Source organism: Apaloderma vittatum, unplaced genomic scaffold, assembly GCF_000703405.1.
Source record: "Apaloderma vittatum isolate BGI_N311 unplaced genomic scaffold, ASM70340v1 scaffold24613, whole genome shotgun sequence".
Taxonomy (NCBI): domain Eukaryota; kingdom Metazoa; phylum Chordata; class Aves; order Trogoniformes; family Trogonidae; genus Apaloderma; species Apaloderma vittatum.
The window spans coordinates 63,636-76,923 of NW_009706845.1; the positions used below are offsets into that span (position 1 = coordinate 63,636).

Here is a 13,288-nt window from a genome sequence, read left to right on the forward strand (position 1 = left end):
GTACCAGCTGAGGTATGGTGAGGGCATCTAGAGATGAGAAAACCTCATGGTGTTTTTGGTGGTTTTGACTTACCGCATGCTCTGAAGCAGGTCAGGGGTCTGGTGCCACGCAGGACATCACTTTGAGCACTCCCATACCTTACAACAAGGTGTGCAGCTACTCCATGGTAGGTCTGGGTGTAGCAGAGCTGGAACGCAGCAAGACTGACTTTGGTTTTCTGTTGGGTTTTGTTGGTTTTTTTGAAGGTTGCCTCTTCAGGCTTTTGCAGCACCTTGCCAAGATCGTGCGAGTTCACTCAGAAGTTATTTAGAAGGAACCAAGCTTGTGACGCTTTTTTCTTGTTATCGCAGCCACCGAGAGGTGTTTGGATTTAATGACTTAGCGCCTCACCCCGTGGGCGTCGCTCTGGGTGCTGGTTCCCCTACACCTGAGCTTTCTCTTCTGCGTCCGCAGGCACGAGCCATCGCTGTCTGGCAGCTGTTTAGGCACTGAGGACACAAACTGGCTGTCACAGCTGAAATACGCTCAAGCCTGCTCCCTGAGTGACAGTTCTCCCGCTTTAATGCAACATCTTGTTCTATAGGTCCCATCGATGTGCAAAAGATGAACAGCCTTAGCAGCTGAAACAATTAAAAGCTCATTTAGTGGTCTACTACAGTGTGATGCTTCTGCATATAGCAGGCTCGTATTGGTTTGACTTTCAGCGACTTATGTATTGAAGAGTCTGTTATGAGTTCATGGCTTAGTAAATATAGGAGTTTGTTTACTCTTTATTTTACTTTTAAGGAACTTCACTCATTGAGAGTTTCTTGCTGTAGTATGTCCTTGGGCCCCTCACTAAACTGCTAGAGAACCCAAAGTCTGAGGTTTTGGTGTCGGACAAATACTCATGTGACTTTTTTTTTAAAAAAAAAAAAAAATCCTTGAATAGCCAAAATGTCTAGTGCTGCAGTTTTTATATCAGTCAAAGTCTGGCTCAAGGCCATGGAAGTCTGTCACATGCAAGGACTCCTCAGGAACTCGGGCAATTGTTTGCACTGCTTGACAGTGATTATATGGATTTTTTTTTTTTTTCCTCTGACCTTTTGACTGATCCGGGTGCTTAAGCTGTCCTGCTTTGTCTAACTGGAATAAAGTGATAACTGTCCCTCCTCAGCTGCAGGTTTCCTGATAACTGCCAAGGATACTTTTAACAGTATTGTTTGTGGTTTTGCTTTGTTTTTCTTCCAATGCTATATCAGCAGAAGGCACTCGTGTTATGAGAGCTGGAGTGCAAACCCAAACAGGTTAAGATAACTAAATAAAAATGGAGCCATGAGTCAGGCTCTCAAAGCAAGGAAGGTGATTGTTTGCTGGGAGATGTGTGCAGCCAGCTGGGCTATGCAGCACAAATGGTGTGTGCAATGGATTAATTGCTCTATTGAACGGCAAAATAGTGTTTGGTGAGGGGCTGGTCTTATCAGGTAGGGAGTTTGAACGCTAGGGCGTTGTAGTTCCCATTGTCCTACCCCCACGGACACCCTCCCGTTGTGCCAGCGCAGGCGTTAATGAGAGAAAGCTGTTAACAGGCAACTGGTTAAATGATCCAGGTTAAAAATAACCCCCCCTTCTGGGGGGAGGTAACGGGAAAGAGAGTTATACTTAAACCAGATCGCTGCAGTGATGTGGTAGATGCTGTGACCTCCCAAGCAGTCGCTGCTCAAGGGCAGTGGAAGAGCCAGAGAAGGGTGTGGGGAGAGGAGCGGGTGGCAACCTCCAGAGTCTTTCATTGTCCTCCACCCCTCAAAAAAACAGCTCAGAGAGAGATAATTGAACTATGAACCCTGGTTTCAGAGACCATCAACTAACCCGCGGGTGTTGTGTTTAAAGGGGGAGTTGTAGGAAAAAATATTTGGGAATGCGAGTGACTTACATCTACCTCTTCCACCCTCATTTCTACCTGTGCTCCCTAGTTGATGTGCTAATTTGTGATGATGAGAATATGGAGGAACAAGACAGAAATATAGAGGAACAAGACAGGAATATGGGGGAGCAAGACAGGAATTTGAACTGCCAAAAGGCATCGGTATTTATGGCCGTACCAACATCCTGACAAATGGGTCTTGCCAGCCTTCCTCTTTCTCTTGGTTTCGGGTGGCTCTATGGCAGAGGTATGTCTTTTCACACACACAAGCGGGAGTAAGGCTTGAAAAAGGAAACTTGTTTTTGTGGGCAATGCTGAGTGAAGATGCATTTCAAATTATATAATTTGCAATGCAAAATCTTTAGCTTAGTGGAGGAATTTTACTAGGAACCCTTGGCCCCTTGCTCTGTGGCTTCCCAGCTGTCCATGTGCCAAGTGGCCACTGCCAGCAGCGAAAACAGCCTAACGCAGGACTAGAAACAGAAAACGCCTTCTCCAGATATTACTGCAGGAAGAACGTTTAGCAGGATGTGATTGTTGGACTTGGGGTTGAAATTTGTCCTTTGATAAATCCAAACAGGTTTCCTGCACAAATCTGAAAATGGATCAAGGTTGTCTCGTATGACTTCCTGGGTCTGCTTGCAGTCGGGCAGTTACACGCCTGGCTTTGTACTGGGTGTGAGAAGTCATTTCACCTACTTGATATTGCTCCTGTGCAGGAAATCTCGTTTCTCTTCTGACAGCTCTACAGCTGTGTGACTGGATTTCAAGTCCATTGTAACCTCAGCTCTATCCGAGTGGTGCTGATCGTGCTGCTTATACCAGAAAATATTCCCTCAGTAAAATACCTTCGCTGCCTTACCCGGAGCAGCGTGGTCAACACCTCACCTTTCTGGATCCTGCTTGATGCTTACACGAAACTTGTTGAGTCCAGGTTTAGAGCCCGTTACTGCGCAGGTTCTGCATAAGGATGTAACGGGCCGTGATGGAGCACACTAGGATTTGCAGTGTTAGTAAAGGCAGGATGTCACCGGAGGATCAGAGGATAACTTTGTTACAGAGGTCACACAAGGTGGAATTTGTTAAAGTATTTTCCAGATCATGACTCTACATGTGAGCAGTAGAAAGCCATTCTCCCTGTGATAGCTGGATGCTGACCTGATGCTGTGCCACTGGCATCTCTGCTTAAAGCACTTTCCCACCTCCCTAAAGCAGCCAATATTGGTTCAGTATGTAAAATAACACTTCTGCTGTGTAGCAGCTGCTACATCAGCGGTTTCAAGCGTGCTGTGCATTTCTCCTTGTTTAAGATCTCCATGTTCACTTTCACTGAACATGTTTTTTCTGCCATCTCGCTTTGAGATAATGGCTTGACGCCAGCTTTGGGAGCAGCCCCGTCCTTCCAGCGCTCAGAAGATATTTCAAGATTCATCATATTCCGTTAGTGTGGGGACACAAATTTTGTGCCATGGCCAAGTTTGAAATTAATGTGTAACATCCAAAACACTGATTCTAGAAAGACATTTTTCCTTTTCCCTTAGGGAAGGTATCTGCTCTCTCTCTTTCGTTTTGGGTCGAGTGTGCTGTAATAGTGAAACTCCTTCCAGCAAGGCACAAGAAATAGGAAATATGAGGGGGAAAGAGGGGCTGCAAACACTGAAGGGAGGCACAAGCAGGGGCAGAAGGTGTTTTTGGCCGCTCAGGCTCTTTGTCATCCTGTGCAGGGCAGAAAGAGGGGAACTCGGGGAAAGGAATTAATTAAAATAGTTTCAGTGACAGCAGATTCAGTGTTACCTGTCAGCTGTGGTCTTAGAATGCTGACTCTCAGAAGTGATCTAGAAAACGAGTTCCAAGAGAGTGTTCCATGGCTGCACAGGCAATTGAGGTTAACGATGCACTGCCTCAGAAGTTGGGGGATTAGTAAAAATCAACAAAAAGGAATAACTGGTTTCCCATACTTATAGTTTCCAGGAAGTTTTCCATGTGTGCCGGAGGTACCTGGAGTTTCTGAAGAGGTCTACAGCAAAACTTTAAATATTTTTCCAGTTAATACATATATTTATAGAAGTCGGAGTAAATGAGCACACCCACACACGCTGTTTTTCTGGGGCAGAGGGGGAACCAACCACCAACTTTCCTTTTTCATTGTACACACGCATGCACACAGAAACATAAAAGAGCAAATGGTGCAAAACCCGCATGTTGTTCAGCTCTATAGAATATTTACGTTGGTCAAAGTTCCCCCCAGGCGGAGAAAAGCTAGCGCAGGGGTTTTCTTGAGTACCAGACAGTTAAGCAATCTGGGAGAACATAACCACGGCGACCCCAAAGAGAAACCACAGGACTCCTTCTTGTGTCAGTGTTTCAGGCGTATGTCCCTCCGGTTGTTTTTTGCGTGGAAGTTAAAGAAATAAAACCTAGAAGAGCCAGCAGCGTTAAATGCTATTTTTGAGTGAAGTAGGTCTTCCTCACAGCCTAGGCTCTCGGAGTGCCTCGTCTTGAATGTTGCACAGACGGAGTTTTCTAACCAAGGTATCTCCATAGCACAGCGTCTCGGAGGCAGTTTGAGTTATGGTCCTTAGGAGTGTGTCAGAGAGCGATCGCACAGCTCAAACCCAGCCAGGACTCTTGGGGGTAAGCTCAAGGTCAGCATTCAGAAGTTAAAATTACAGCTTTTTCTGGCATTAGGGAGGGGAAGCAGTGCTTGGACTTCTTACCCAGAACAGCTCTGCCTCTCTAATTAATGCAGAGCAGCATAATCTGCTTACTGAAATGAGGACTGTTTTGTTTCTGTTCTTAAATCCTACCCAGAGAACTATTTGTGGTCTCTTTTTCGGACGCAGCTGAAGCTTTGGGGTTCCTCGGCTGCTCCCCTCTGGTTCCCTCGCACCTCCTGCTTTTGGCATCTCCAAAGCGAGCACGGGGTAGACCTGCTTTCACAGCAACCACTGTTGCCTCCTGTTCCTCTTCTGAGGCAGCATTTCCAACACGGTAATTTCCTGCCCGTTTTTACAGCAAAGCCACCCCCTGGGATTGATGTGGAAAGCTTCTGGGGAGCTCTTTAGGGACACTGGCCTTTGGGAAGATCATCATGAGCAGCCGTCTACTTGCACGTGCAGCACTGGAGCTTTTCATCCTTACTTAACCGGCTTTTAGACACGACTTGTGCTGCCTCCTTGCTCTTGCATTTCATAGGCTTGAGCCTGGGTGGTTTTCACTGATTCTACCAAGCTAGTGAAGATTTATGTCATTCCGTGAACACTTGGCACCTTTTGTCTGATGTAGAGCCTGTTGTGTTACTCGGAAAAACCTACCCTAAGAGGAGAGGCTTTCACAGTGACTGTACTACAAAGCCCTGCTTCCTCCTGTCATGACATCTAGCAAGAAAGCTCAGGCTCTTGTGGCATTTTGCGTCGGTGTGCGTACAGAGAGGTGAGGTTGGGCAGAGAGGTTTTGACACTGCCCTCCAGAGCTTCAGCTGTGCAGCAGGGCAATGAGCTGCAAGCTTTGTGGTCCTGTCTCTCAGCTTCAGCTAAATAAAGGCATCGGCTTCTCATTAATTTGACTTTTGCTTATAAACTCATAGTTCTGGCTCATGCTATTTGCTGACAATAGCCCTTTGTTGGAGGGGAGAAGGAACACTCAGCTACACCTCAGCCAGAAGAACTGTGAATCCACTTTTATATCACCTCTCCTGCCAGCTTCGCTTTAACAACATCTGAAAAACTGCTTTTCCTCTCTCTGAATGCATAATTGGTTATTTATACGCAAACCGTAGAGCATTTACTTGGTATACCTGACCTAGAAAAAAAGATTAGTCAAGAAGTGTCCTACCAGATGTGAGTGTCAGTCAACATACGATCTCCATATAATTTATAAGGTATTAAATTACAAAATAATGAACCTTTTCAGTTAGCGTTTTGGCGCAGGATGATAGCGTTACGTTTTATGGGAGAATACCGACCGCAGCTCTTGCCCCATAAAACTGCAAACAGAAATCTCTAAGCATTGGCACTAGTTTTGCTTAGAAAAAGACGCCCGTTATGCTCGGATTACAGTTAAGCTGTGTACATACAGCCTGGAGGTTGTCCAGTCACATGCAGTTCTTTCCCCCCCTCCTCCCTTTTAACCTTTCCTTAAGAAGCCTAGACAGTGGTTTCTAGGTTAGATTTATTTTTCTTCCCCTGGATTTAACTAGAGGAAGGTCTGTAGAGCACAGAGCAGGTCTTCCAGGATTCTTGTGAACAAGATATTCCTCTGCTGTCAGCTCTGAGGATCGCCTCGAAGCCACTGAACAACCACGGTGTGTGAGAACAGCCTCGTCCCACGAAGCTCCCAAACATCACGTAACCCGGGAATCTCATCTTTTTTATGCTGCTTGCTTGCAAGTGGGAAGAAGCAGCTTTAAAAATAAGATTTACAAGCTGACAGGTATATGTTGCCCAACGAGAGCAAGCTGGCATGTAAACACGTTTCTCATCTCTCTCTGTAAAATTGAAATAATCAAGGATAAGAGCACTTTCTCTTATACCGTATATTTTTCTTGCAAATAGGAAGATGGTTTTAATTGCACCCTCAGCTTTTTGGTGAATGCTTCCCTCTCTCTCCCATCCCTAAAGATGGAGCTCCTGTCTCACTAAGTAGGATTTTTAAGGACTGGTTAACAGCAGGGCAGCAGAAGGGGTTGTTTCTTAGCACAGCTTGGGGTTGTTGATGGTTTCACAGCCCCTCTTCCCGGCTTGGCAGCCCTGCGCTGGGAAGGACCCTTGTCTGCACACGCAAAACCTTGCTTGTGTCGAAGCCTGTCAGATCCCTCTCGCTTTGCATTTTGATCTGAAGTTCTGGAAAAAGCTTCTCTGAAACACGTACGTCTTATGGCAAGTGTTGAAACGGGCTCACCGGCCGCAGGAAACGGGAATTATTTTTTTTAAAAGCCTTCTAAACGGTTTGGTTCAGGCCTGCGTGGGAAGGAATGGGGCAGGGCGCTGGCTGTCGCTCTGCGTAAGGTTAAATAGCAGATGCTGATGCTTCTAAAGACACAGCTCATTGCTTCTGCTGGAGGTGAATTTTCCCCAGCCGCTGACAAATTCACCGCACCGACCCGACCCTTGTCCTGCTGCATCCACCTCCTTCCACCAGCTGGTCTGAATGATTTTCGTTTCCACATTTTATTTCTGCTCCAAAGTGGTGGTGCTAACGTACAGGAAAAAATCTCCTGAGCCAGTCTGGAGTGCAAGCTGCTAGTAAATCAAGCTGTAACTTAAGGCTGAGAGATAATGTTTAGCTGCTTTCCTACTCCCTGCACACAATGGGTTGATCGTACCCTTTGCTGCAGTAAGAGCCAAAAGCCAGGGGCACTAGATATGTGACCATTATCTTAGGGCTAAAATAGAACAATCTCTAGGGTCTGTCTTAGGCTTGGTAAGCAGCTGACTTTTTTTTATTATTATTATTCAAAGTGAATACAGAGCTAGATAAATATTCCTTTCAAAGCATTAACATTTTTTGCAGCTGAATTTTTTTCACACTTCGAAAACCTCTGGCTGCTTTAAGTAATAATCACATTCAATCTGTAGCTCTCAGCATCTCATGAGGCTTGATCCGAGAGACGCAAGATAAATAGTTTAGTAGAAAACATCTGTTCAATTAATATTTAATCTATCTTTTTTTTCTTTCTTTTTTTTTTTTGTCAATGTAGTCCTAGAGTAGCTTTGTGCTGTACTCTGGAAAATGTAGATTGCTGATCTAACAAGTTGTAACTTCATACTTTTTCAAGTTAAATTTTCTCATTTATGTGTTTTATGCTTCAGAATGAATCAGCCTGTCAAGGTCAGTGTAGCTTCAAATATGAAACAGTGGAAGGAGCAATGAACCATCTAGTGAAATGCAAGGACATATGGAGAGTTAACTTTCCATATATTTCCATCATCTATAGCTATAAAAGGAGATGTAGGATATGGAATAAATTAATTGAAAAAACAAGAAAGTATTGCTGTAACCAACTAAGAAAAGGATTTGGCTAACTTGTTTTTCTTACTCTTCTTTTGGCTCTTTGTTTCAGCTGACTTTATGGTCTAATTCTTACCAGAAACAGTTGCATATAATCTCTTGGGACAGAAAAGCTCAGGTGCAACAGAGCAATAGTGAGCTCTTTACTTGGCCCCGGAGGTGGCATTTAAAATAAATTAAAAGACAGCTTAACCTGACAGGAATGAAACGTCTTGCTTCAAAACCCCATTAGTAATTATTGTTTTCTATTATTATTTTTTCTCTTTATCACCAAGCTACTGTGTTGCCTACTTTAAGAACAATTATTTACACTTCAAACCTCTCCATACAAAAAATTCAGCATGCCTGTAGGTAGTAATACCAAGATGTATACTCGTGCAGTGAAAGAAGGAAAAGCCAAAAGCTTTTATTATGCCTTTTTAAGCAAACATACATATTGTGTGAACTTATTGAGTTAACATATGATGATGCATCTCCAGAGGCATGAAATATTGGCAGCTATCTTTAAGAAAATTAAATTTTCTATTTCCCAAGTGGCGCCATGTTAACTGTTGGGGGAAAAACCACTGAATGTTGGCAACTTCTGACTGCAGAAGCTGTTCTGTTCCCTCTGTAGTTGGCACATATGTTGTTACCCATCCATAACCTCCAAAGGAGACCTGGTAGGATTTCTGTATTTCATGTCCACCTGTTGTATCTGGTAAGACCACCCCAGTGTGACCATTTGTCTACTGGCGTAGGTATCCCCCAGCAACTTCATTAACACCGTGTTGAACCCACGTATTCTGAGCCAACAATTTCACACGTGGTGAGGATAACTCCACACGTAAACATCTCGCTAGAAATGCGATTCAGACGTTGGGTCTCCTCCGTTCGTAATAGCCTGGTCACTTATTTCATCCTGTGGTGCTGGTAGCGCAGTCTTTGTCAGAGGTGTCTCCGTCTTGAAAAGAGAATCCATTTTTATCTGGGTTTTTATGTTGAAAGACTTCTGGAAGGATTCCGACGTGAAGTAATAGATGAAGGGGTCAAAGCAGCAGTTCATGGTCGCGATGCACAAGGTGATGGGGTACATGGTCCTGGCAAACCTCTCCAAGGAGCAGTTTGCTATCGCTTGGGATCGCACGAGGGCGTACAAGAAGAGTATGGAATTGTAAGGCACAAAGCACACGACAAAAATGGCCACGTGCACAATGATCATTTTCAATACTTTCTCCTTGTTTGTCCCAATCTGAGACAAGGTGGCAGGTTTCCGGAGAGTCCTGAGAACTAAAGAAGAGCACGTGAGGTTGAGTAGCAAAGGAATTATGAACCCTACCACTTCAATAAATATCGTGATCTTAGACAGATAAGTTTTCCAGATCCGTTTGGAAAAACCTTCGAAACAGGTTGTGCTGGTGTTGGAAACGTTGGTTGTGGAGAACAATGAAGCTGAAATTCCGCCGCTGAGGACCAGTATCCAGACACCAGCACAGACAATGGCAGAATTTCTCCGGGTCCTAATGGTGCGAGAGCGGAATGGGTAGACGATAGCGAGGAAACGGTCAACGCTAATGCAGGTGAGGAACAGCATGCTCCCGTAGATGTTGGTGAGAAATGCTGTACCAGAAATCTTGCAGAGGCTGTCTCCGAAAGGCCAGTGCCTGTTGAAATTGTAGAAAATTTTAAAAGGCAAAGTAAACACAAAAAGCAAATCTGAAACAGCCAGGTTTGTCATGAAAATGGCTGTTTCACTTCGCATTTTCATCCGGAAGCAGAAAACGAAGAGGGAGGCACAGTTCGTAATCAAACCGAGGATGAAGACCACGCTGTACACGGCTCCGTACAAGTTGTACTTAAAGGAATCATCTGTCAAACAGGTATGGTTGTTGCTGTGGTTTCCCATGCCAAGTTTGGGATGTGCTTCCAAAGAGCTTCAAAGTCTACTTCAGCGACATCCATAAAATAAGGCAGTGACCTCTTTTCTTCCTGAAGAAACACATTCCAGGAAGGTGGCTTTGGCGCCGTGCTACCACGTCTCCATCACGAATCCTTTCGTCCTAGAGGAAAAAGAAATAGATGCCATCAGACTTGCAACCTGCTACTGCCCAAAGTGGTGGTTCCAGAGGACACATTCTCTTGTCTTTCCAAACAAATGCATGTGCAGATGAGACCAATAATTAGTTTTCAGGGTAGTCTTTATAAATTCCACTGTTACTGGGATTTTTCAAAGTTGAACACAGCAGTTACTGTACTCAGCCTTCCCTTTCCCACCCCCAACGCTCCCTCATTCTCCGATTGGAAGGAGAGCGATGGCTAATTCCAACTTTCCACTTGGAAAGTTTTTGCTTGAAAATTTGAGATGGAATCAGCCCAGTGTGTTTGGAAAGAAATTAAATCGCAGACCTGCGATGTTGCCCAGGTATAGAATCGGTCTGAAACGCTGACCTAAACTGGTAACAAGAGGAAAAAGAAGCTGAAAGGTTTAGTGTTTGCTTTTAGCTGTGCAGAAATGGATGTTCTATGGTTTTTTAACCTTTCTGGATGCAAAAGTATTAAAAAAACAAACCAAAACAAACACCAAACCTATGTCAACAGAGTACTGCTTTGCCTTTTTTCTACTTGAAAATAGGAGCATCTTTACCCATGTTTCTCAGAGTGAAGAACTGAAATGTTGTATTTCGGGGATGTTTTCAAAAATACTTTCCAAAGTTACACTTGCCACTTTTGGAAAACGTTGCGTTTGTTTTTCCTTAAAAATTTCTGCAAAAAAATAGTTTTGGTTTCAAAAGGACTTTTTGTTTTGCAAATGTAGAATACTTTGCTGAAGACCTCTAAGCTCTACTAACAGCCTCACTGAATTTCTACTCTTTGTCAAGGTTCAGCACCTGAAACTTGGGAAATGTCATAAATTATGCCCTCGTAAGAATTTATCCCCATTCAGCAAGCTTTAGAGAAGCATAGAGTTGAAGCAAGCCTGCTGTTTGTTGGAAATAAGTGCTTTCTGAATTGTCTTGATATTCTCTTGCTCTAAGTGTTGTTGTTAAGGTCTGTGAGGATGAGGGGTTGGAAAACCTCATCGGAGCAAGGAAGGTTTGTGAGCCGGGACGTGAGCAGGGCAGCTGGTACATCTTGGAAACGTGGAGCAAAGTTGGATAACGAAAGATCTTTTCCTCGTGGACTACAGCAAGCCAGCTACAGAACACAGTTTGTAATCTTCTCATAACCTAAGAAACATCTTAGTAGTTACAGCTGTGCAGTAATTTAGAGAGATGAAACCCTTGCAAAGAGCAGGATCCTCTCCAGAAAATGATCCTCTGACAACGTAGCAACCGAGCAAGCTTGCATTAAAGGTTGAAATAGCAACACATAAACAAATAAGCTCAGGGAGAAAACATGGAATCAAGACAATTTTGGATGCAAACTGCTCAAAATCAAATCGTTTCCATATGGAAAAGCTCACGCTGGCAGCTGCTCTTGCACGCAGGCTGTGGGTGAGTCAGTTGGTAAAATGTCAAGTGTTGAGATGGATGCAGCAGCCGGGGCTTTGCCAGATGGAAGGTGTGAGTTCTGCCCTCACCTGGGAGTGCCTGGACCTTTTGACACCCAAAAAAATGACTTGGGACTGACTCTGAGGTGCCTTCTGTCAGGGAGGGGAGAGGTGTTTTGTGCTGGTTTGCTGCTTTGGCTGCTTGCTTGCTGTGCGTGCCTTGAGCTACTGGAATTCCCTCTGATTTTTGTAGGTGGCTTTGGTGCACGCTTCTTGCCTTTTTTAGTAAATTCTTCCTTTGTCTTAGTTGCATTTTGAGTTACACATTTGCTATGATATCCTGCATGAGCAAATGTTCAAACTCGAAGCAAATATGCCCTTATCTGATTGCTGTTGATTGCGTGGCAATGAACTTGGTTGTGAAATGACCTACAGAAAAATATACTAAATTGGGCTTATGAAAAGGATAGCAGTAAAATCTCAAAAGTATGGTTTCTCTGATTAGGTAGTAATCTAAATATGTGAAGGTCTCGCCTATAAAATGTCTTTAAGCGAGAGCTTGGTTGGATTCAAAAGGGCACATGAGCCCCAACAGGAATAGCTGTGCCTCTTAGCTTAACCCTCAGTCTAATGCATTGAATTCTTGGCCTATAATACCTTTCTGTAAAGAAAGAGATTGCATGTTATCTCCACCAGGAGCCATTTTTGTTCATACTGAAATGTAACCTCCATAAATAACCCAGGTGTGCCAGGCTCTCCTGGTCCAGGCTTTGTGGCTGGGTCTTGGCTGGGAAGCTTTGAGAGGGGCTGGGTGTTCTTTGGAACCTTCCGTAGCCGTGGGAGAGCAATGGAAACCCCACTTTCCAATCTGAGCAGCAGGGTCAGGATTTTGGCTGTTCCTCAAAACACCACCTGACGCAGCGGGTTTGAAAGGCGGCTTTGAAACTCTTACCTTTGCTGCTGCCACACGTGCTTGTTGCCAGCAGCCTGACCCAGATACTCGTTGCACGGGAGAAAAGATGCTTGACAGCTCGATCCTTTTCTCCCTGCCATCAGACAGCCCACAGGGCCAAATAGCAGTTTTTGTTAATGTGTTTGGTTTTTTTTTCTCCTGTGTAAGTCTATGGAATTGCTCACCAGCGATTGCCTGGCTAAGTTATGGTCTTCTAAAACATAGGCTGTTTACCCATCTCCCACTGAGGTGTTTAAACAGGCTGACAAGTTGCTTTGAAACTTAGCCACGTGCTGTAAATTCTGCAGCACGTCTACAGATTTAGTTTTCTGAATGCAAAATCCACTTTCCGTCCTTTTGCGCTCAGGATTAAAGCAGCAGCCTGCTCTTCCTGTGCACCATGTTCGCTGCTATGGCCTGGCTGGGAGAAAAAACCCACAAAACTAGCAATACGTTTTAAAACGTTAAGTGAATATAAAGAAAACCACTTTACCGTCCTGTATTTCAGGCAGACTAAAACTTTAAATCTTGTATCTAGCGAGGGGAGGGTGTCAGGAGTGGTACCGTAACGGAAAACACAGCCTGTTTAGCCTGGCGATATTGAGAATATTCTCTCCTGCGCTGAGGGTGGTACAAGCAAACCTAGAACAGCTTAGCTAACCCTGTTGCTCTCAGAGTTATGAAGCTGCGCTCAGCAAAGCACCCAACGGGGTTTGTTCCCAAGTGCCTTTTGTTGCAGAGAGATCCCCTGTCCTCTGTGTGCTGAAATCAAGGAAAGCTGCTACGTGTTACTTCCTACGGCGCATGAGTATCCTGTTTACAGTTCTTTTATTTCCTCCTCCTGGCATCCCAAGAAACCTTCAAAACAGCCAGCTTGCAGCTTAATTCAGACCCACTATTTGTTAGCGCAAAAAAAATTGATGCAGGTAAACCCCAGACTTTAAATTCAGATTC

At 44.4% G+C, this 13,288-nt stretch overlaps 1 protein-coding gene across 1 annotated transcript; it reads right to left on the reverse strand.

Moving 5' to 3' along the window:
- Window positions 1-8,751: 8,751 nt before the first annotated feature.
- On the reverse strand, window positions 8,752-9,946 carry LPAR4 (lysophosphatidic acid receptor 4). Its single transcript, XM_009865949.1, has one exon. The coding sequence runs from the start codon at window positions 9,796-9,798 to the stop codon at window positions 8,752-8,754; it is 1,047 nt and encodes a 348-aa protein (XP_009864251.1). The 5' UTR covers window positions 9,799-9,946.
- Between the last annotated feature and the right edge of the window lie 3,342 nt (window positions 9,947-13,288).

Bases quoted from the DNA above. Each gene is read 5' to 3' on its own strand.
- LPAR4 (XM_009865949.1), bottom strand. From the start codon at position 9,798: ATGGGAAACCACAGCAACAACCATACCTGTTTGACAGATGATTCCTTT.